Below are 23,881 nucleotides of genomic sequence, written 5' to 3'. Positions count from 1 at the left end.
GTCTGTGAATTCTATCGTCTTCAGAAAGTCACAATTTCTTCTAATCATTTCCAGCATCCAATTGCAAAATTCAAGATGGTTCGGAAAGTCTCGCTGTAACAGTGCCTGTACTCGTTGCAGATATGGTAAGGGTATAAGAGTTGTTCCTTTAAAATTTTAAATACCGTCATATGATCAACATTTAGCTGGAAAACAATCTTTCTAGTACTGGTAGTAGGTTGTTTTTCAATCAAATTAAGTACTGCTTCCTCAAGCTGTGGTGTTTGTACTTCTCGAAGGCGACCACAATCCTGCGTTCTTTTGTCGAATGAACAATATTCTCGTAATCGTTGATGAAGTCGAGCAAATATTCTATGTGAAGGATGTTGCCGTTGAGGATACATTTCAGCATATCTTCTAAAACTTCTAACCAATTCCCCTGCGACAGACCGTAAAAGTAATGTATATCAGCCATTTCCTCATTTGTGTATGCCATTTTAATAACAAGTGGATTATTAAAGTAACAAATTAAGAACAGAACAACAACACACAATTAGTATTGAATCAATTTCGAAAATTCACAAACTGACAGCGTTATACCAATTTAATTGCCACTATCGCTAATACCGACCTACTAGATAGATTAGTATCTCTGTAATTGTTCCTGAAATATTTTTTTTGCTGCGAACTGGTTTATTTTGGGCAAAAAACCCAGGAGACATTTTTTGTTTAGAATGAAACAGGCTATCGGAAATAAATTTTTAAATGGTAAACAAATAATAAGACAAAAAGTTACATTGGAAATAAATTTTAGGGGTTGCGTTTTCCACCCCTTACAACCATGGGGTGAACCAAATAAATTTCTGGCTAAGTGTCTTTTTGGTAGTACAAAACGTCAGGTTAATTTCAATATTGTAACTTTTTTAGTGCTTGTGAAAAAAATTATTATACAAATTTTATGTACCCCCTTTAAGGGGCTGTATCTTACCAAGGGATGCTCCAATGAAATTTCTTTATATGAAAGAACCTATCTTTTTTTCGATGAGGAATCACCTCCTCAAATGTTTCACACTTATTTACTTACACCCTGTATAATAAAATCTCACAAACGCTAATAGTACTAAAGAACAGACAAACATGTGTAACCCTCAGACAACAAGTAAATAAAAAATCATCATTCAGGAATTCACTGATGGAGTAGTGGGCTTTTGCTCAGATAAATGTGAGCAAAAGCCTACCGACAACTGCGGTAGCAGAAATTTGGGATTTCAGTTGTCGGTTGATTGGTCAAACCACCAACACTGACATAAAAACTTGGCAAGTTGACTTGGGTGTCACACCAATTGGTGGTGGCACTTATATTTCGCTTGCGTTTACGCAGCTATTTTTATCAAGTACTTTCTTGGTTTTTTCTCATTTTGTCTTCTGTATATATATATATATATATATATATATATATATATATATATATATATATATATATATATATATATATATAAAATCTAGAAAGGTTAATGCAGTCAAGCTGCTGGAAAATAATTCCATGAAAATGAAAAAATGAACAAGTACTTTTTGATGATTCCCATATTGATTTCAATTTAAGAGCCACCGGTAGACATCTGTTTCAGCCTATTGGGCATCGTCAGTACCGGGCAGGCGGTCCTCGATTTTGTAAGGTTTATTGAACACAAACCTCGGTTCAATAGCATCATTGACTGCCTGCAACAGAGATTGAGCAGTAATTGCTTCTCGCCATAGGCCCAGCCTCAATTGACCCATTTCTACTTCTAGGTTTACCCCAGCCATGCGCAATCGTAACATGGCCACTAACAGTGATTTGAACTGTCAGGAATATACCTGTAAGTGCTTGTTTTCTTCCTAAATACATCGTATTCTCATTACCAAACCGTCAAGAAATGAAAGTTGTCCTTTATTATCTAACTCATACGTGAATTTCATTGATGGAACGTTGGTGGCGCTTATTTCGATTTAAGAATAAGCATAATCACAGGGATATTGCAGTTCAGAGTACTCATATAAACGGATACAACTTTTGAAACAACCAAAATACTTGACATTCGTGTCGATAATGTGATGATTGATATTAATGTTGTTCTAAATCACGAGTGACAGAATAGTTGACAGACTTTCTTGAAAGACAGTCTGAAGTACTTTTCTGAAAAACAAATATAAAAAGAATTCTGCAATGGCATTCTATACATCTAAAAAAAGAAAAGGCAAGCATTGACATTGAGGTTTCATGTCGGAGGGATTGATGACAGTGCAGCCATGAGACAATATCTTTTTAAGTGCTGTGGTAGAGTGATACTCAAATTTCCAATTACTGAACGAAGATATTGTGTTCCAAACTCGCAATCAATTAATTATCTCCAAAATAAACTCATGCGAACTGAACTTGAATACCGTTGATAGGGTTATCAAAACACTGTTATAAATATATACATTTTTAATAAATACATTTTTTTATTTTTGCCGTAACTCCATGATGAGAATAATTGGTTGATTGAAATTGCTGACAAATATCTTTGGTGGAATTGACACTAATTAATACAGTTCATTGTATGATTTTCACGACAAAGGGTTTTATAAAAATCGCAACACGTGTTTCGCTATACAACAGCTTTCTCAAGTATAAACTAAAAGTTATTTCTAAGATACAACCATTTTATACTCTAACCTATTACCTACTTGGATGCCTAATTTATAATGAACGAATCTACCTGAAAAGGGCAGGCATGAATTAATTAACAATATCAATAAATTTTCCGAAAGTACGGTAAATATACCTAACTTTTTTATCTGGAAATGAACAGATTCAATAATGACTAATTATTCAATTCAGTTCGATCGTTCCTAAGATATTGAGAGTTTTTGAATTTGATCATTTCCATAGTCTCCAACAGATGAGTTTCAACCCTTTCTTCTAGAAATGGAGGGGCTTGTATTCATGGTTGAACTCATGTCCCTTTGTGATTAAATGACTGACATATGTGGAATTTATTTTTCCATTCTGGAAACTATTTTTGTCTTCCTTTATGCAGGCTTTGGAACGTTCTTCCAGTTTGACCTATATAAAACATCGGACATGACCCACATGATAATTTATATACTCCCGATTTTTCTGAAATTGAACTTTTATCTTTGTTATTTTCAATGTACATGCCAAAGTTGTTGGTTTTGAAAGCAATATTCACACCTTTGTTGTGCAGAAAATCTAAAATATTTGAAGTGGGTTGGCCTAAGTAGGTTAAGGTTATATAACTTTCATCCTCTTCTCTTTGAATTGGGTAAACTTCTTCCAAAGGTTGACTGTATAACTCAAAATTACTTCCAATTCAATGAAACTTTTTACTCGTCCCACAAAGGTCTCATAATGGGAAACCCACTTGGTCCTATTCTGGAGAAGATTTTCACTGGTAAGAAGTTTCGTGTATTGGTATAGATATGTGGATGATATCCTGGTATATTTCACAGGGACGAACAGACAGTTGACTAACTTTTTGAATTTCATCAATTCTCTCCACCCTTCTACACATTCACAATTGAGATGGAAAAGGACGACATGCCAAACGGGTCAACTTCCGCTAAAACCGATGAAGCGGAGAGAGGGAAGAGGGGATAGGTGAAAGCACTCGAATGACCTATCAGTAGTCCATCTCCCGGAAGATAAGATGTTAACAATCAAAACGTCGTGGAGTTATTTGGCTTGAATTTTTATTTCATTGCAATTGTTCAATTTTCAATTATTTGCTCAAATTTTTATTTTACTGTAATTTCTTCTCAGAGTTTTTTATTATGATTGTTATTTTCAGCTATTCTTTTTAAATTTCATTTTCATTTGTTATTTCTGAGATTTCAAATCATATGATGGAAGTCCGAACTTATAAAATTAGTCATGCCTTAGCCACCATATTCAACAGATTTTGCGACGATTGAAGAGATGAAAGAATATTTCCTGATAAAAATTAAATTTCACTTGGTTTTTTGAACAGAGTAGTATTTGAAACAAATAATTATTTTCTTGAGTATTGTATGAAAGTAACTTCTTTATTGGATGGACTAAACCAGGGGTCTCCAAACTTTGAAGCCTTCGGGCCATAATGATTTTCTCAGTTTGTTCCAAGGGCTAATTTCTGCCCTTAACTATATTTCTAGACTATGATAGTCGCAAAGTGCGTGACATAAGCAAACTTACGCTTTTTTGCATTTCAATTATTATTGTGTATTGTGACACTTAACGACATCTAGTGGAGAGTAGTAGTTCTATGTACTATCTTTTTCAGCTACGCGCTAGGTGACATTAAACGTAATTAAATATTTGGAATTACCGCGTTGGTTCGAGAAAGTTCTGGTTCTATCTAGTGTATTCCGATCACCTCGAGATGGCAGTAATAATTGCATATAAAAAGGCTAGCGGCGCAACTGCGAGTTAGTCTGCGTAGGAAAGGCGAAGGAAGCGAAACTGTCTATTGTGAAATAAAGTAACACCCGTCAATGAAAGTATTTTGATTTGACTTATTGTTTTTATGTGTGATTTGTTAGTATGGAAAAGAAGCGAAAAATCGACAGTGAATGCAGAACGTTCCAAGAAAAATGGAACTTTCAGTATTATGTGATTGAGTCCAGTAATGAGGCGCTATGTTCAATTTGTAATGAAACCATAGCTGTTCTCAAAGACTATAACATTAAACGACACTATGAATCGAAACATCTTCAAAGTTACTCCAAGTATACAGGAAGTTTGCGGAAGGAAAAATTTGAAGCTTTGAAACGCGGACTCAAATCGCAGCAATCTTTGTTTACCAAAGCGAATACTGAACAAGAGTCTGCAACTCGCGCCAGCTTTCGTGTGGCTCTTGAAATCGAAAAACGCGGCAAACCATTCACCGATGGAGAAATGATAAAAAAATGCTTGATTGCAGTAGCCGAAGAAATATGCCCCGAAAAGGTAAATTTATTTAAAAGTGTCAGTTTGTCAGCAAACACCGTGGCTCGAAGGGTGCAAGACATCGCAGAAAATATATCATCTCAACTGTCTGACAAAAATGGATATCATGAGTGGTTTTCTCTAGCATTGGATGAGTCAACGGATGTGTCAGATACTGCTCAGGTGTTGATTTTTATTCGCGGAGTAGATAAAAGCTATGAAGTATATGAAGAACTTTTTGATATTGATAGTATTCACGGCACGACAACTGGAGCAGATATTTTTAAGGGAGTTGAAAATGCCATTAATAAAAAGAACCTTCGATGGAGAAATTTGAAATCTATAACAACTGATGGAGGCAAAAATATGTATGGTAAAAATAAAGGAGTGGTTGCACTTGTGTCAAAGGCTGTAGAAAATGATGGTGGTTCAAAACCATTAGTCTTACATTGTATCATTCATCAACAGTCCTTGTGCGGAAAATGTTTGGATATGTCTGAAGTTCTACAATTCCGCGAGTTTATTCAACAGATTGGAGAAAATGATTTACCATATCATACTGCCGTACGCTGGCTCAGTTGCGGAAAAGTCCTTAAGCGCTTTTTTAAACTTCGAGCAGAGATCGGATTTTTTTAAATGAGAAGCAGCGCCCTTTTGCCGATTTTGAAAATAGTGAATGGATGTGGAAGTTAGGATTCTGAGTCGATTTGACAAATCATATGAACGAACTGAATTTGAGATTGCAAGGAGAAAATCAGCTTCTCCCTGATTTATACACCAATATCAAATCCTTCAGGCAGAAAATAATACTATTTCAATCGCAATTACGTAAAAAATATTTCACACATTTTGAAACATGTGAAATATTCAGCCACACTACAGAGACTGAATTTCCTGTCAATTTTGCAATCGAAACTTTGAGTGCTTTGAAGATAAATTTTGATACTCGTTCTTCAGATGTTGATGTCATTGCGAAAGAAATTAAGCTTTTTCAAAATCCTTTTGATTCTGACATTGAAACCCTCGCTCCGGAAGTCCAAATGGAAATTATTGATTTACGGTGCAGTGATATGCTTAAGAACAAATATCAAAATTCATCTTTGTTGGAATTTCATAAGAGTCTTCTACTGGAACAGTTTGATAATTTGCATAAATTTGCTCGTGGGTTGTTTTCTGTTTTTGGTACTACTCACTTGTGTGAGAAAACGTTTTCCAAGATGAAGTACACAAAGAATGTTTACAGATCTCAATTAACCGATGAGCATCTTGAATCTCTTTAATAATTGGTACAAGTAAAATTGATCCACAACTACAAAGTATTGTCGGTGCAAAATCACAATTACATAAATCTCATTAGTGTTTTTGTTTTACTGTGATTCATTTCAATTATTTGCTAGCTATTAATATGCTTAAACTTAGATACTTAACTCAAGTTTTCTTTGTCATCATTTCTGTCGTTAAGTTTTACCTTGCAAGTAAATAAAACCGAGTAATTATCATTCTGGGTTTTCTTCTTCAACTTATCACAGCAATAGTAACAACAATTAGGTAATCATTGGCTGTCGCGGGCCAGATTGATGACAGTAAATTATTGGTTGTCGCGGGCCGGATTGATGACACTGGCAGGCCGGATTTGGCCCGCGGGCCGTAGTTTGGAGACCCCTGGACTAAACTAAAACACATCCACCGGTGGTAGAAGTCCATCATATCTCAAAGTGGAGTGCAGTAGATTTTTGCGAAGCATATAAACTCTCAAAGTCGTCTCCTCACTTTATTATCACCCTCGGATGTTAGAACGGTAAAACCATCAATCAGTACATGTTAAAAAAATTCTACAATAAAAGAAGAACAACATGACAATAGTTTTTAAAATTAAGTGTGAAATACTAACATGTTCGAAACATGTATTGATTGATGATTCAACCATTCTAACATCTGAGGGTGATAATAATAATAACACAAAATCGAATAGCGTTTTTTGATTTTGTATGAAACGAAATCTGAAAGACTGATTTTAAAATCGGACTCAACCAATATATCTATTTGAAGAAAAACAGTATCATTATGAACATTTTACCTGTCTAAGTGGAAAGCGGCAATTTCTGCGTTGTGACGTTCGTAGTCCGTGAAGTAGAAGTGATTGGGAAGCGTCTGTTGCTCTCTCGGGAACCTAAACAAAATAAAATGTTCAAACCTGCTCAGACAGCGGTATCAGAGGGCGTATTCAATAAAGGGGATTAACGTTGAACGAATTTTGATTTTCATTAACGGATTTTTTTACAGATCCTTTTTTTTTGTCATAGGACGCATAGTCCATAATAACCGGCAACTGAACGTTTTTTTTTCTCAATTTCAGCAAACAAGAAATGGGGTTTTAGGGTATTACTTTTCTCGCTCAGGGTTGATCAGGGTGACTTTGCACTGAATAGGTAGACCGCGGAAAGAAATGATTTTAAGGATGTAGTCTAATCAACAAGTTCAAAAACATGAAAAATAGAGATAAAGGTCCTAAAAATATGAGCGACAGCTCATTCGATTTGGAATCACCTCTAGAAAAATGTTTTTGAAGGATTTTGGTGCAGGTAAAAAATTACAATTGTTATTAACAAAAAAGGAATGAATAAAATGGTATTCAGTTTTTCGTTAATAACTCAAAAAATATTAATATTTGAGCAATTTTGAAAAAATGTTGTTAAAAATAAAGTTTTATCACCATTCTTCAAAAAGTTATTCAATTGTTAACCAACACATTTTTCCCCATCTCCGTTGGCATAAATACTGGGATAAAAGGTATAAATAATTGGCATATAAATTTTAAACTTCATGGAGCCTTTTTGATACAAACTTCATACGATCCTGCGATAAAAGTTCATGAAAATTCATTAATTTGTTAATCACGATTTTTTATAACTATTGCAAAATGAAATATCTAAAAATTGTTGATACATTTTTTTTTCAATTGATATTTAGCTATGTCTGTTTTTACAATAAACAATAGCAGTTATTAATATGGGATGTGCATTTATTTTTATGGTTGTTTTAATAACAATTTTTAACGTAATTTGTTCAATGAACTGTTTTAAACAAAAAGAGAAATTCAATAGTTTTGAAATTTTTTTTCGCTATTTTGTTCTAGAGATAATTATGATATGAAAAATATTTTTTTTAATTTTTAATTGTTTAAAATCGATTTTTTTATATTTCGATTGTTTAAATAATTAGTTAAGAAATAATTTTGTTTTTGAAAATTATAATTCACACTTTTACAAAAAATCATTTATTATTTGTTTATTAGTTGAACAATGTGTTATAAACAAATATTGACCAACGTTATATTTTTTTCTGAAACAGAAAAAATTATAAGAACAGTTATATACAAAGGAGTGCCATAAAAAAATCATTTATTATTTGTTTATTAGTCAAACAATGTGTTATAAACAAATATTGACCAACGTTATATTTTTTTCTGAAACAGAAAAAATTATAAGAACAGTTATATACAAAGGAGTGCCATAAAAAATGATATTATAATGAACAAAAAAAATCATTACACTTTTTTATATATAGCTGTTTTTCTAATTTTTTTCTGCTTCAGAAAAAAATATAACGTTGGGTAATATTTGTCTATAACGAATTGTTAAACTGATAAACAATTAAATGATAAATAGATATTGACTTCATATTTTAGAGTTGTGGAGTGCTCGTCAGGAGCTTCAAAATGATGTGTTGCCAGATGACGCCCAGTTGCCATCTTAAAAGCTTCATCTGTCAATTTCACTTTAGAATAAGGTATTCATGCGTTAATTTCACTATCCCAAATTTAAATTTTTTGAATTGACCCGTTCAAAAATAAAAAAGGAGGAACATTAAAGAAATGCACTGTATATGGAAACTTCAAATTTCTCAATACTGCTCCAGCATAATAATAAGACTTTATTACCTTTTAGACGAAAATTACATTGTATGGTAATCGTCAAGCTTATATAACTACATTTAGCACATGGTACTGTGTTACATGCCAATATTCAGTAGTAAAATAAGATAAATAAAATGCAGAAAGGCAACGGAAATGCGTGCTGTCTTTCGAGGTAGTTCTATTATCGAAGTCAAACAACAACAAACAAGTAACAACAACAGAACATCAACATAATAAAAATATTAATAAAAATAGAAACCATGAAGAACATAGTACCAGTTAAAGCGGTGAAAACAATTCGAAAATTTCTGAAAGGCTGTAAAAGCAATTATTTATCAAAAAACGTTTCAAATTCGACTTGAATATTTCTATTCTTTCGCAATTTTTTATGTCATCTGGTAAGTTGTTGAAAATTTTTAAACCAAGTATACTTGGGGAATTCTTTCCAACCTCATATTTGGCAAATGGAATATGAAACAAAGAACATTGTCTTGTTATCCTAGAGTGATAATTAAAATTCATAAGGAAGTTACTTTTGGTTTCAAATATATGTATACACAACTCAAAGATGAACAGTGAGGGTAAGGTTAAAATTTTGTACTTTATGAAGAGTTCTTTACAATTTTGTCTTGAAGAGACTCCTGCTATAATCTGATAATTTTTTTCTGCGCTTTAAATACTTCGTCAGCTAGCGCAGATGTTCCCCAGAAACAAAGACCGTATCTCAGTTTTGATTCAGCTAAAGCGTGATATAATTGTATTAGTTGGTGTTCATTCATTACAGTTTTGAGGTTTTTCAGTTTGTAACTTTTTGAATTCAGGTGAGAGATAATATGTTCACAATGCTTATTGAAATTCAAATGTTCATCCACATAAAGGCCTAAAAATTTTGTGTCTTGCTTTCTCGAAATATTCGTATCATTTGAGCGCAGTGATAAATCTAGATTACATTTTTTTTTCTGTTATGAAAACGAATGAAATTGGTCTTTTCCACGTTAAGCTTCAGTGAGAACAATTTCGTTGAATTCATTAATAGAAGGACACAACCGATGTTAACTGATTCGAATTGAACGAAGTACATCCAAACTAGATGTACCATTTAGAAACCGTCGCGAGAACATAGATCGATGGGCTATAAATTTCAAACAGAAACAGCGAACTCCTGAATTAATCAACTGCCAGTATACAACATCATCAATGGTTGTTATCAAATCGAACATAGTTGAATCAAAACCACTAATGTTCAGCTCAATGACATTATGTGAATTAAAGTACATATGTGACTCCTTTAATTTTGTGTATTTATGAATTCGTTAAACACGTTCAACGGTCGGAAGTATCCATTATGATTCGAAACCGATAATAGGGGAGCCCAAGCGAGGATTTCTGGATTCAATATACAGGGGGATACCTTGTACCCGGTTAAGTACCTCCACCAAATATGAGCCCCATATACCGCGTGTCCCACATTTTATGTGACAGGCAATATCTGGTTTGTTGAAGGAGATACACAAAAATGTTTCATACAAAAGTTTTAGGAGTTCATGAGAGCTATATTTTGATATAATTTTTAAATATACAGGGTGTTTGGTGTAGGTGCTACAGACCAAAATTCCATTTTTTAAAATAGAACGCCCTGTATATCATTACATATTCAGATGCTACGTTAAATTCTGATATCATTTCATGTTTGATTTTTGAAATTCGGTTACGGCGTTGTTGAGTTATTGCACTTTTCCTTAAATATAAAGTTTCAAAAAAACTTATTTACTCGTACACGAATCCAGTCTATATCTTTTATTAAATTGAACTAGACTACTACTGAATACAAACCATTATTCTCACCTCTACGATACGATATCGATATCAGTTGAATAAAATATTGAAATTCTTGAGAATGTGACTAACTTGAGGGTGAATTGCTTTATATTGCACAATTTCATCAAGTAGCTTATGCTTGTTGATGACATAGTAACAAATGTTGTTGAATTGTATCTACTTGTCAGTTTGATTCAGTGATTCTTTGCAAAACAGTAACTGTGTTCTTTGTGTGAAAACTCCAGTATGTCTTTCGCGTTTAGTCCAAGTGATTGCATTGATATGTTATTAATTTTTGGGGAATGTCAGAAAAACTGCCGTCAAGCACAACGTCTATACCAAGAACGTTTTTCAGACAGACCCATTCCGTCACGAATGACTTTTTCGAGAGTTGTAGAAAAATTGCGAACTGGGTCATTTCCTTCTACTATAAAGCATCGTCATCATACGAGATCTGTTAGAACTGAAGATTTAGAGATCAATGTGTTGGCTTATATTATTATTCATCCACATGTTTCTATCCGTACTCTTGCAGAAGAAGTCGATGTGAGTAAATCTAATGTACAGAGAATTCTGAAAGAAAATAAATACCACCCATTCAAAATTCAGTTGGTACAAGGTTTGAAACCCACGGACTTTGAACGACGACTTGAATTCATTGCTTGTATTCAGGTAATATTACATGAAAGTCCTAACATATTCAGTAAAATTTTGTGAAGCGATGAATCGCGATTCCACAATAATGGAGTTGTGAATCGACATAACAGTCACTATTGGTCTCAAGAAAATCCCCACTGGGTCCGCGAAAGTAATTTTCAAACTACTTGGGGTATTAATGTATGGTGTGGATTGTTCAATGGCCGCATTATAGGACCTTACTTTTTCAATGAAAATCTCAATGGATTGCGATATTTACATTTTCTAGAAAATGATTTGATCCAGTTGATGGAAGATATTCCCATAGCAGAACGACAAGGAATTTGGTGGCAACAAGATGGTGCTCCTCCTCACAATTCACAGGTTGTTACTGAATATCTGAATAGAACGTACCCAAATAGATGGATTGGTAATAAGGGTCCAATTCGGTGGCCGGCTCGTTCCCCAGATTTATCACCGCTTGATTTTTTCCTATGGGGTTATTTAAAAAATATTGTTTTCACTACTCCCCCTTTGAATGTGGATGATCTGAAAATGAAAATTCGACTAGCGTGCAGTGATATTACGCCTGATATTATAAGAGCGACTTGTACGAGAGAAGTGATTTGACGTTTCGAAGCCTGTATAATATCTAATGGGCATCACTTTGAACAATTTTTATGACTTATTTCTAGGTACCTACCATTCTTATGAAATGATTCATCAAGTTATATCATTTACATTGTTATTAATTAAAGATTTGTTTTCGAATACACCTCTTTCAATTTCGCAATTGTTTCATATTCAAAATGATTCCTGACTGAATTCCACAACTCAAAATTGAAACCATTACTTCGAACACCCAAAATTTTGACTAATTTTCATGTGATCTGATGCAGAGAGAATAATTGTATGAGATATTTTTAAAAATAATAGTCGTTCTCAAGACTTTATATTTTAAGCAATAACTCAACAACGCCGTAACCGAATTTCAAAAACCAAACATGAAATGATATCAGAATTTAACGTAGCATCTGAATATGTAATGATATACAGGGCGTTCAATTTTAAAAAATGGAATTTTGGTCTGTAGCACCTACACAAAACACCCTGTATATTTAAAAATTATATCAAAATATAGCTCTCATGAACTCCTAAAACTTTTGTATGAAACATTTTTGTGTATCTCCTTCAACAAACCAGATATTGCCTGTCACATAAAATGTGGGACACCCGGTATAAGGCCGCCCGTGAAGGATAAAGGATCAGATGATCAGATTAGTAAAAAAAAATTGATCATCAGAAATTCTCGAGCGCGTCAGATTAAGGTAGGGTGAATTAATTACCTGCTAAAAAGTGGATATTCCAGTAATCTGACAATTTGAGAGTGACGTAATGAAAGGGGAGGGCAGCAAAGTTGTAAAAAATAACGTCATTTCGACATTCTCGAGCGTAGGTGATTTTTTTTTTTTTATTTTGAAAGAAATAATTCAAGGATAACGAAAAATATATAATCTGACGATTTCCGCAAGCCGAAATAACAAAAATTCGTCGATGAAGTTCAATGCGTGCAGCTGTGTGATACCTATTCCTCTATTCTCTATTCACTTTTTCTCTATCTATTACTCTCTCACTCCGTCCCCACTCTGAATTCAGTTGCCATGACGCCATCACAGCTGCTCACAGAGACTCGTACGTGATGAAGATGATGATTGATTAATCAATTAATAGATGGATGTAGCCGTTACTACGTGGTAGAAAATCATAATGAAGAAAAGATAAATTAAACTTTCTATGTTTTTACCACTTTTATTTGTAACTAACGTTACTGCAGTTTCGTCCTATAAGGACATTTTCTAACTCACACAATATATAAGGACATTTTCAAACTTATACAATATATAAGTTTGAAACAAAGAAGGACTGTAACATAACAAATGTGCGTCCAAAATGGCTGAAATTTTGGTAAGTAACTGTCAACAGGTGCACAAAACGAAATTCACTAGCTTTTAGTTACTGGTGCTGCTGTTTTCATGTTGTGAACGGAAATTTCTCAGACCACCCTCGTACATTATTTCTGAAAGATACCAGTTAGTGAAAGTGGTATTGGAATTGTCTATTTGACTATTTGAAAGATACTGATTTTCTCTCAGATTACTTTGTAATCTCAACTATTTCCTTCGATATTTTGGTTGTAAAAAAATATGTTTGAGTTTTCAATAGCTCTTCATCCAAAAATTCGGTATTGGAACGTTGTGAGTAAACAATCGCCTCTCTATTATCATACTTTGAACATTGTAGATTATTTTAGCATCAATATTCAATTTCAATCAACTAAAACGCCTTTCCAATGAGGCACATCCATTAAACGAATGAACATTATTTTACTACCAGTACAAACATTTGAAATGATGACTCTAAATTATTCATCAGCAATCGCCTTTATATTTCATGTTTTTTTAATCCATTAAAATGGACAACCCTTTTATTCAGTATTGCTCATTACGTTATTTATTTTGGAATTTATGTCAAAAGTCAAATATAAAACAGGATCTTTCTACCATGAATTATGTTATGATTTCGCAGGGACCATCATGTATCATTGATGAATGATTTATTTTTGCGTTTAGTGAAAAATCGCATTAGCGACAGAAAACCGGCCTTTCACGATCAATATTATTAAAGCAATGCCATATCCTCAAATATTAATATCAATATACAGTGTCACCATTAAAGTGCGCACCATATGGGAAACTTTTTTTCGAAAAGTTTCAATGAAGTTCAACTGCGGCACTTGTTTGTGCTTCAAATTTAACTCAAATTGATGCGGCCAACTGCGACCCACTAACGTTCAGTGTTTGTCAAATTCAACTTTTTTTTGAAAAAAATTGAAAAAGTGCATTTCTGTATCAAATTTAACAAAAAGTTACTTGAAAAAGTTGTGTCTACGGCAATTTTATATCCATATGCCAAATTTTATGCAACTAGGATAAGGTTAACGTTTTGCTTATTTTTGACAGATATCCCCTTTATTTTAAAAAACAAGTTCGGTTAATTGTCATCAATTCATGTATACATAACAAACTCATCATGGAGTTTAACTTTACTGATACATTTTCAATTATACGGACATTTTTAGAGAGAAATTAAAAATTTGCTGTAAAAATTTCAACATGACTGGCGCAAAGTTTCAATCACTTGGCTATTTTCTTGAACAAACCTTTGATTTCGAAAAAGCAGAGACAACTAAAAAAAATGCAAATAATTTCGATAGAACTATTATTATTATTATAAATTTTAAACAACAATTATATTATAGAGAATACAAATGGGTACAAAAAATTACTTATTGATCTAAATGAGGTTGTTAAACACTTATAGCCTACATTTCAGTATGTCGTTCTCCACGTTCAATACAAATCATGGTCCTTCTACTAACATCTGTAACTGCATTTTTAATGAATCGGAGATTTATATTTGCACAGCACACGCGAATGGTATTTTCCAGATGTTGTATGTCAATAAATGGTCTACTTCGGTACACTTTTCGTTTCAGGTAATCCCACAAGAAAAAGTCTAAAGGCGTCAAGTCGGGTGATCTAGGTGGCCAATAATGTTTCCAGTAACTTTGCCTCTGAAAATTTGTTGGAGGGCCTGTTTTACAGCAACCGTGTGATGTATTGGTGCGCCATTAAGTTGATACCATAGGTCGTATTTAGTATTCAAAGACATATTGTCTAAACTTCACTAACCTCGTTAATTAAAAGGTTGAGATAACCGACAGATGATAAATTTTCCCTAAAGAAAAATGGCTCAATTATTTGGTCATTAGGTATCCCACACCATACATTAGTTTCAAAGGAATACTGATCACCACATTCAACTGTGAAATTGGGATTTTCTTGGGCCCACCATCGGCAATTTTGAAAACTTACCGTTCCATTTGAAGAGAACGTTGCCTCATCTGTCCATAAAATTTTATACGGAAACTTTACATTTTTCTCTCTCTCTCCTTAAAACCAGAATGAAAACCCCAAACGGACATCAAAATCTCGTTCTTTAAATGTGTTACTAAATTTTGGCTTGTAAGGCGAAAATTTATGCTTTGCTAAAATTTTTCAAACACTTTCTCTCTTGTAATCGGTATTTTTTATAATATCGGTTATGTTCGTTTGCCCCTGTTCAATAACTTTTAAACAAATGTTAAGTTGGGCCTCCTCATCATATTTACTTGACGTGTGCTTTTTCTTAAATTGATTTGCTACGGATCCTATTTCCCTGAATTTCGACATTATCCTTGACAGAGTAGTATGTTGAACATTTTTCTTGGATGCCGTTCATTAAAAATGTTAGTTACTTCCCGGTATGGTGTATTCTCACCACATATTAAAACTATTTCTATTCTTTCCGGAAGAGACAACATTATTGCAAAAATAACTGTTAAAAACTTGACAAGTAAATCAACAACTTGCATACAATATAGCATGCATTTTGTTCGTCAAGACCTACTTAAAAATTTTATAATAATAATAATAATAATAATAATAATACATTTATTGTGCATAAAAAATACATTTTAGACACAAAGGGGATCGGGTTAGCCGGAGGCTGTCTTCCACCCTTCCCATAACTGACATGTGTAATACAATATGAGATATTATAAACTAAAATAAAATACAAATACAACACAGATATCCCTCATATAGAGGGATATAACTATAGATGATCATATATATACTACATCATATACATGCACATTTCAAAGTGGAAGTTTTTTTTTTTTATTACAATGAAGATTATGATGTAACAGAGTATTAATACATAAACAGACAATATACATATCATATTCAGATGGAGGAGATGTTTCACAATATAATAGGAAATAAAATAATATAATATAATAGGAATAATAAATACATAAATAAATAAATATATCAAATCAAATCTGAGTATTCATCAATTTTAATTTTAATTCTCTTTTGAAGAGGTTAAACGAATTATCAAGTAATGACAGAATATTGTTCAGGTTATAAGGAGCAAAACATGAGAAACAACCTTCAAATTTTGTAGTTAGGTGCTGAGGAACACAGAAGGAATCGGTTCTTACATTTACTGTATGAATGTCAGACCGTCTGTTTAATGAACGAAACAAGTAAAAAGGAATTTTCGTTTTCAACAAATTATACAAGAATAAACAAGCTTTAACATTCAACTCTTTCATATTCATTATGTAAGGCGTAACATGTTCTCTATACGGTATGCAACAAACGAATCGCATGCATGTATTCTGTAAACGTTGCAATTTCATTTTATTATATTCTGGTAAGAAGTTGTAATACACCATGCAACAATAATCAGTATGAGGGTAAATTAGTGATTTGACCAATTTGAGTTTCGTGTCAGAAGAAAGTTGAAATTTAAATTTGTACAAGTTTTTTAGCTTGAAAAACGAAGTTTTACATATACTTCTCACATGGTCATCGAAAGTCAAAGTGTTATCTACAATGACACCTAAGTTTCTTGCAGAATCCACCCAATTTATTTCAGAGTTATCTAAGGCAAGCGTATGGTTTCTTTGAACATAAGTGATTTGTGCTTGAGATCCTAAGCATAGGGCGACTGTTTTAGTGGGATTAATTTTCAACCCATGATTATTTGAGTAGATTGAAGTATTTTGAAGATCCTCATTTATGAATGTAATGCCATTTTCTATATCGTCGGGTTTAAAAGATAAATATAACTGAAAGTCATCTGCATATAGATGAACATGACAATTAGTTATAAAAGAAGGATAATCGAAAATAAAAATCGAGAACATAAGAGGGCCAAGAATACTCCCCTGAGGAACACCCGAACAGGTTTCCCTAAAAGAGGAGCATAACATATTTTGATCAAGTTTCACTCTCTGAGCTCGACCAGTGAGGTAACTAGACATCCAATTCAGTGTTGAATTGTCAAAGCCGATATACTTGAGTTTGGTAAGTAATAAGTTGTGATTAACCAAATCGAAGGCTTTGCTTTGATCGAGTAAAACCAAGAGTGAGATATATGATTTATCCCTGGCTTTCCCAATGTCATCAATCACCTTCAAGAGAGCGGTTTGAGTTCCATGTTTCCGTCGAAACCCTGATTGTACATCAGGAAGAATTCTATGACTTTCCAAAAAATATTTTATTTGATTGGAGATAATTTTTTCAAATATTTTGGAAAAAGCAGGCAAAATATTTATTGGACGTAATTCATTGAGAGAGGAAGGCGAACTTTTTTTTGGAATGGGTATGACATTTGCCATTTTCCATATGTCGGGAAACACACCCTGATTAAGAGATTCGTTGAAGATGTGTTTGATTTCATTGACACAAAAAGGAATAACAAGAGAAATCATCCTAATATTTATGTTATCTATTCCTAAGGCATTGGATTTGACATCTCTAACAGCATTAAGGATGTCTTCGCATGTTATTTCAGCAAAAGAGAACTTGAATTCGTGATTCAATTTATTACTGTTATAGAAAGCGAAAGTATCATTGTTTATTGAAGTGTTACCTGAGACATTCAGGAAATAATCGTTGATTTCTTCTGGATTTTGTAGCTCCTCAGGTAAATAAGTATTTTGCTGGCCAGACTTTGTAGTAATACCCCAATTAGAAAATGTTTTCCATATCATTTTACTGTTATTTTTGTTTTTATTTAGAACGTACTGTATGTACGCTTTTTTCTCTCTTTTCAACGCATCATTGATGTAATTACGTAAATCGACATAATATTTCCTATTAGCAGGTGTTCTATTTTTCAAATATTTGGCATGGGCCCTATCTCTAATGCGCATCATTAGTTTGAGGTTGTATGTTATATAAGGAAGACTTCTATACTTTTTATTACTCGAGCAAACGGGGGCATGCTTATCGAATAAAAATAGGATACAGTCATTGAGAAAATTTACTTTGACATTCATTTCATCCAAGTTGATGATATGACCCCAAGGTAGGCTATTGGCATCACGTGAAAAATTGTCATAATCTAAGTATTTGAAATTTCTATAAAGAATCAATTTATCACATTTTTCGGCCACATCTAGATCTATGTCACAACATACCAACATATGATCAGACATACCATTCACGTCCAGAGTATTCGAATTCCGCACCACAACATCCGAGCTTACACAGATTATATCGATGAGGGATTCAGAAGTAGAAGTGATTCGAGTTGGATTTTTCACAACTTGACATAAATCGAAATTGGAAATGAGCGAGCAAAATAGTTCAGCATATCTGGAATAGGGGGCTAACAAGTTGATGTTAATGTCACCCACTAACACCACCACTGAAGTTTCTAAATAAACACGTTCCAGAATTTCCCCTAAATCTTGCACGACGTTTTCAACATTTGTTCCTGGCGGACGATAAACAACACCGACGGCAATTTTTTGTTTGTTCATATCCACAATCAACCAGAGCTGCTCCAGTCCACTAGGAGAAGTAGAAGAGTAATATATTTTGTATTTGTAGAGGTGTTTCAAGAAAAAACACACTCCACCTCCTCTTCCGTCTCGGTCCAATCGTACTAGACTATAATTAGGAATTGTAAAGAAGTTGTCAGAGGTACCAGGCGTAATCCAAGTTTCTGTAACCCCAATCAGAGAAATATTATTTTCTATAACACAATCTTTGAATGTGTCGAAACAATTGTTTAAGGAGCGAATGTTTAAGTGACCTATTTTGCATTCTACTTTTTTGACACAGCGATAGTAGGAATGCCATGGACATATTTTATATAAAGATTATCCTCTCCCTTTTGTTTGCGTTCATTCATTTCTGAAATTACTTTTTTCAAGTGTTCACGTTGCATTATTGTTTTATCGGTGCTGATTTGGACATTAATATTCAAAACTTTTAGTTTGTACTTGTTTTTCAAGATGCAGTTGACGTCTTCTCTATTGTTCATAACGACTTTAAGTGGAGAGATATTACTACCTTCCTTTCGTCCTATTCTGAATGTTTTTATTCTATCAGTATTAATCGAAGGTGCAATAGCCTTTATAATATCAATAGTACTTTTCTTATCTGTCTCTGGATCAACTTGCTGCATTTTATAAATGATAATATTACTCTCTTTATGTTGTCTTTCAGAGATTTCATTGATAATAGTTTCAGTGCACATTGAGTTTTTCCTATTTTTCAGACTTTTTATTTCTTCCTGTAATCCTTTGACCAAGGCATTGAGGTCTTTTATTGCTTGAGTCAGTTCCTGACAGTTTGCACACTCTGTACGTACAGATATATTTGGATCTCCACCAATGAATTGTCTACAGTCCTCACATTTGTAAAATGTTCCTTGCGTATCGGTAAACAAAGCGAGTTGTTCTTTGGATAGGCCCAAACATCTGCAATGAAAAACTTTACTGCAAAAACTGCACTGTAGACCTGGCGCCTTATCATTTGTTGTTTTTGTACACTTGGCACATTTTGCTGACATTTCGATTGAGTATTTGATCAAAAATGTATTCACTGAGATTTGTAATTGAATTAAGGAGCGAAATCACACACGTCTGTACAACACGACTACTCGACTACGAGTCGAGTAGTCGTGTTGTACGAGAGTTATTCAACGTGATTAAGCATCCTTTCCGACCTAGTTAGTGTTTATAAATAATCTGTAAATACTGAATATTGAAATTTCAATGTAATTTCAACTCTAGTAATTTTATTAATACTTATTGCAGTTTTTGAGTTGTGTCTGCTTTTTCAAAATAGTTTAAGAGAATAGTCAAGTGATTGAAACTTTGCACCAGTCATGTTAAAATTTTTATAGCACATTTTTAATTTCTCCTCAAAAATGTCCGTATAAGTAAAAATTCATCAGAAAAGTTAAACTCCATGATGAATTTGTTATGTATACATGAATTGATGACAATTAACCGAACTTGTTTAATAAAATAAAGGGGATATCTGTCAAAAATAAGCAAAACATTAACTTTATCCTAGTTGCATAAAATTTGGCATATGGATATAAAATTGCCGTTGACACAACTTTTTCAAGTAATTTTTGTTAAATTCGATCTAGAAATGCACTTTTTCAATTTTTTTCAAAAAAAAAGTTGAATTTGACTAACACTTTACGTCATTGGGTCGCAGTTGGCCGCATCATTTTGAGTTAAATTTAAAGCACAAACAAGTGCCGAAGTTGAACTTCATTGAAACTTTTCAAAAAAAAAATTTTCCCATATGGTGCGCACTTTAATGGTGACACTGTATCAACATCTTGAGCGATCATCAATATGGAAACAAAGATCAACAGGCGTTTTTCTGTCGTATGCCACCCATATCTGGAATGACGTAATCGAGAAACACGGAGAATCAAGATCTGTTGCGCTTGATATTTATAAGGCCTTTCACCGTGTGTGGCACGAGGGTTAGTCCATTCAGTCGAGGAATCAGAGAGTTTTCGAGTCAGCGGAAACTCATGATAACCCATTAGTTAGGGAAGCTGTAGATTACACTATAGACGACCCCACTCGATTCAGAAGGCCCCGTCGCTTGGTTGAGTGAAGGCCCCACGACGTCTGTTAAAATGAACAAGTTTGTTCATCAATACCCCAGTCAGGAAGGGGTACACAAGGCCAGAGCGGCATAGATGTCATTGACCTCTATGTCGTTACCAAAACAACACTCTGAGATTTGAACCACTCGCCCCCATGGCGAACGACAGTTGAAAGGGTACGGGAAGAGATTTTCAACCTGATCAAAATCAAGATGGATTTCTTCTGGCACGAGGGTTTGCTGGCCAAACTTCGAAAATATGGCTTGTCGGATTATTTTTGTGTATGGCTCTTCAGAAGGTTCCCTGCAAGTGGCTGTCGAAGGATATCTCTTGAATACTTTCACCACTTACGATGGTGTTCCCCAGGGATCCATATCGTCTCCTACCCTCTTTTAATTGTATATCAACGACTTATTGGAAAAAAACAAGAATCCAATATAATGCTTTGCTGACGACAGCACACTTGTCTCATCATTCCATTTGGATTCCAGGACATCAGCTACGAAGGCTCATCTTCACCGGCAGCAGAAGATTGCATATCTCAATGAGGATCTAGAAGTGATTTCGAATTGGGGTGAAAGTCCCCAGGTTCAATTCGTTGTCATACCCAGGCATCGGTTTTCTCCAAGAAAAAAAATTGAAATATTAATAAAAGCTGAAAATTAAAAATATTATCAACACATAATGAAAAAATTAAAAATGAAAGAATTCAAACCAAGTTATGTCACATTACGTCACGACGTTCCGATCGTTAGTATCCACAATCGTCTTCGGGTGATAACTGGACTTATTCCTCTGAGATCTGACTATTTATAGGTCAGTCGAGTGCTTTCACCTATCCTCTATTTCCTCCCTCCGCCTCATTGGTTCCAGCGGGAGATAATCGTTTGGGGAGAGTTGTTTTTCTGTGGTAGTTTTTTAGTTACTCATTCTTACGACCATAGCAATTGATCACCCCATGAAAAAGTTATCTCAACTGAATTTTTCCACCATGGGTAATTATGAAAAACTTTGAAATTTAAGGTAGTTGATTTCCGAGTCGAAAACTATAAAATAAAATGAAGACAGAAATAATCACACCGAATTCTCGTCAAATATATATTTACAGAATAATAGAGGCCAACAAAATTGCTAGAAAAATTAAAATTCTTCTTCGCTATATTTGGATGAGGTGGAATCATCATTGGGTTGAATAACGATCGGATTTATGGAACTTTGCACATAATATTTGTTCTCTTCTTTTATAACATGGGCCACACAGTTCTTCCACACATCACTATTACCTACTTCATTCACCACTCGCTTTATATTGTCAAACACCACAGCATTCAAAGTAGGTGACTGATTACATTTCCGCAAGCTTTCTTTCATTGTGGCCTAAAACATTTCAATTGGATTGAACCCACAATAGTATGGAGGCAAACGTAAGAGAATATGACCACGTGTTTCATACATCGAATCAATAATATACTCTTTTTTAAAATTACGTTGTTTTATGGTCGCCAGTAATACCTTTTTCGTTGGAATCATTTTGGGTATTTCCATGTCTTGATTTCGCATCAAATCAACAATATCTGCTTTTTTGTGTTATTGTTTGGTATTGTAGTCAATAACCGAGAATGATACGGAACGTTATCCATAACAATAACCGAGTTTGGAGAAATATTTGGGAGAAGCTGCTCAGTGAACCAGGTTTCGAATAAAGCCGCAGTCATATCTTCGTGGTAATCAGCAGACGAATCTTTTATATTTTTGGCCGACAGAAGCAAAGCGTTAGGTACGAAACCACTTTTATTCCCGGCATGCAAAATTATAACACGGTTTCCCTTTGAAGAAGGTGTGTTCAAAGCACAATACTTTGTTTCGTCTACCCAGGCATATTTGACAACATCATGGGTGTCAAACCAAGTTTCGTCGAGGTAGATTATATGTCTGCTGGATTTTTGGTAGCTTTTCATTCGCCTCAAATATTCTTGTCGGAGTTGAACAATGCGTGTCGATTCTATTATGACCATCCGTTTGTTCAATTTTTCATATTTGAAACCTTAGGACAATAAGACACCTTGTAGAGTTTCTAAAGATTTGTAATTGTAATCGAGATAGTCGAGTAATTTATATCAAATCCTTTCCAAGGTTGGTACTTCATTTTTTTGGTATACACCATGAATTGTTCGCCGAATCACATCTTTTATAGCACCATCAACGTTTGCGAATTTTTTATTCCTTTGTTTTCGTTTCACTGCTTGGTAAATGACATCCCCTATTTTAATGACTCGAAGAACTGTCGAACGAGATAGTTTCATTAACTCGCATATTCTATTCACAATAGCATTATGTGAAGTGTGAGTTTTCCTTCTCCAAGCATTCATGAATATTTAAAATTACTCGCTGAACTTGAACATGTAAGTTCTTATTTCCAAATTCCAGATCCCTGTCGATTGACACAGATTCCTCACACGTAATGTTATCATTTGTTTCAAAAGGTCTCCAGAAAGTCATATCTATTGTTGACAAATTAATTTGTATATTTAGGTATATAAACAGCTAACCATTGTCTTTTGATTCAGTATCAATTTGCTTCTCCTGAAGATGCTAACCTTGTTAGCGAAACGCGCGTCGAGTGCAAAAATATCAGTTTGGCGTTAGGATAATTGATCTCTAGATCAATGAGTGAGTAGTTTGCAAAACCACTCACTACCTCACCTAACCCCACGAACACACGGCACTGATAAAGAAATATTGTGAAACGACAAAAAATTAGTATTCAGCCAGTCCAGCTAGCCGAGCTTTTACTCCTCAACTACATTTGATAGCACGTTTACTAATTATCTGGGCGACTAGGGGCTGTACTCATCTTTTTATTGCCGTTCCAATTGGGAATGGATAGACTATACCTCTGTTATTACCTACAATGCTGTTTGAATATATAAGGGCTGATATTATCAATTATTTTCAATTAATTGTATTCGTTTGGGAATGTTCTTATCGTACGAAACTGCAGTAACGTTAGTTAGAAAAACGAGTGGTAAAAAACATAGAAA

The 23,881-nt window shown here is 33.9% G+C and overlaps 1 protein-coding gene across 1 annotated transcript in view; it reads right to left on the bottom strand.

Annotated features, from left to right (window-relative positions):
* Window positions 1-23,881, bottom strand: part of LOC111506192 (extracellular serine/threonine protein CG31145) — a 340,043-nt gene that overhangs the window by 94,372 nt on the left and 221,790 nt on the right. Inside the window, exon 6 of the mRNA XM_074184737.1 lies at window positions 7,005-7,097. Coding sequence (XP_074040838.1) covers window positions 7,005-7,097 — 93 coding nt within the window. The remainder of the gene's footprint in view (window positions 1-7,004; window positions 7,098-23,881) is intronic.

Source organism: Leptinotarsa decemlineata, unplaced genomic scaffold, assembly GCF_025532065.1.
Source record: "Leptinotarsa decemlineata unplaced genomic scaffold, Ldec_3_MD MMD2_tig00026358_RagTag_RagTag, whole genome shotgun sequence".
NCBI classification, from domain to species: domain Eukaryota; kingdom Metazoa; phylum Arthropoda; class Insecta; order Coleoptera; family Chrysomelidae; genus Leptinotarsa; species Leptinotarsa decemlineata.
This window is presented reverse-complemented; position numbering and strand designations above follow the sequence as displayed.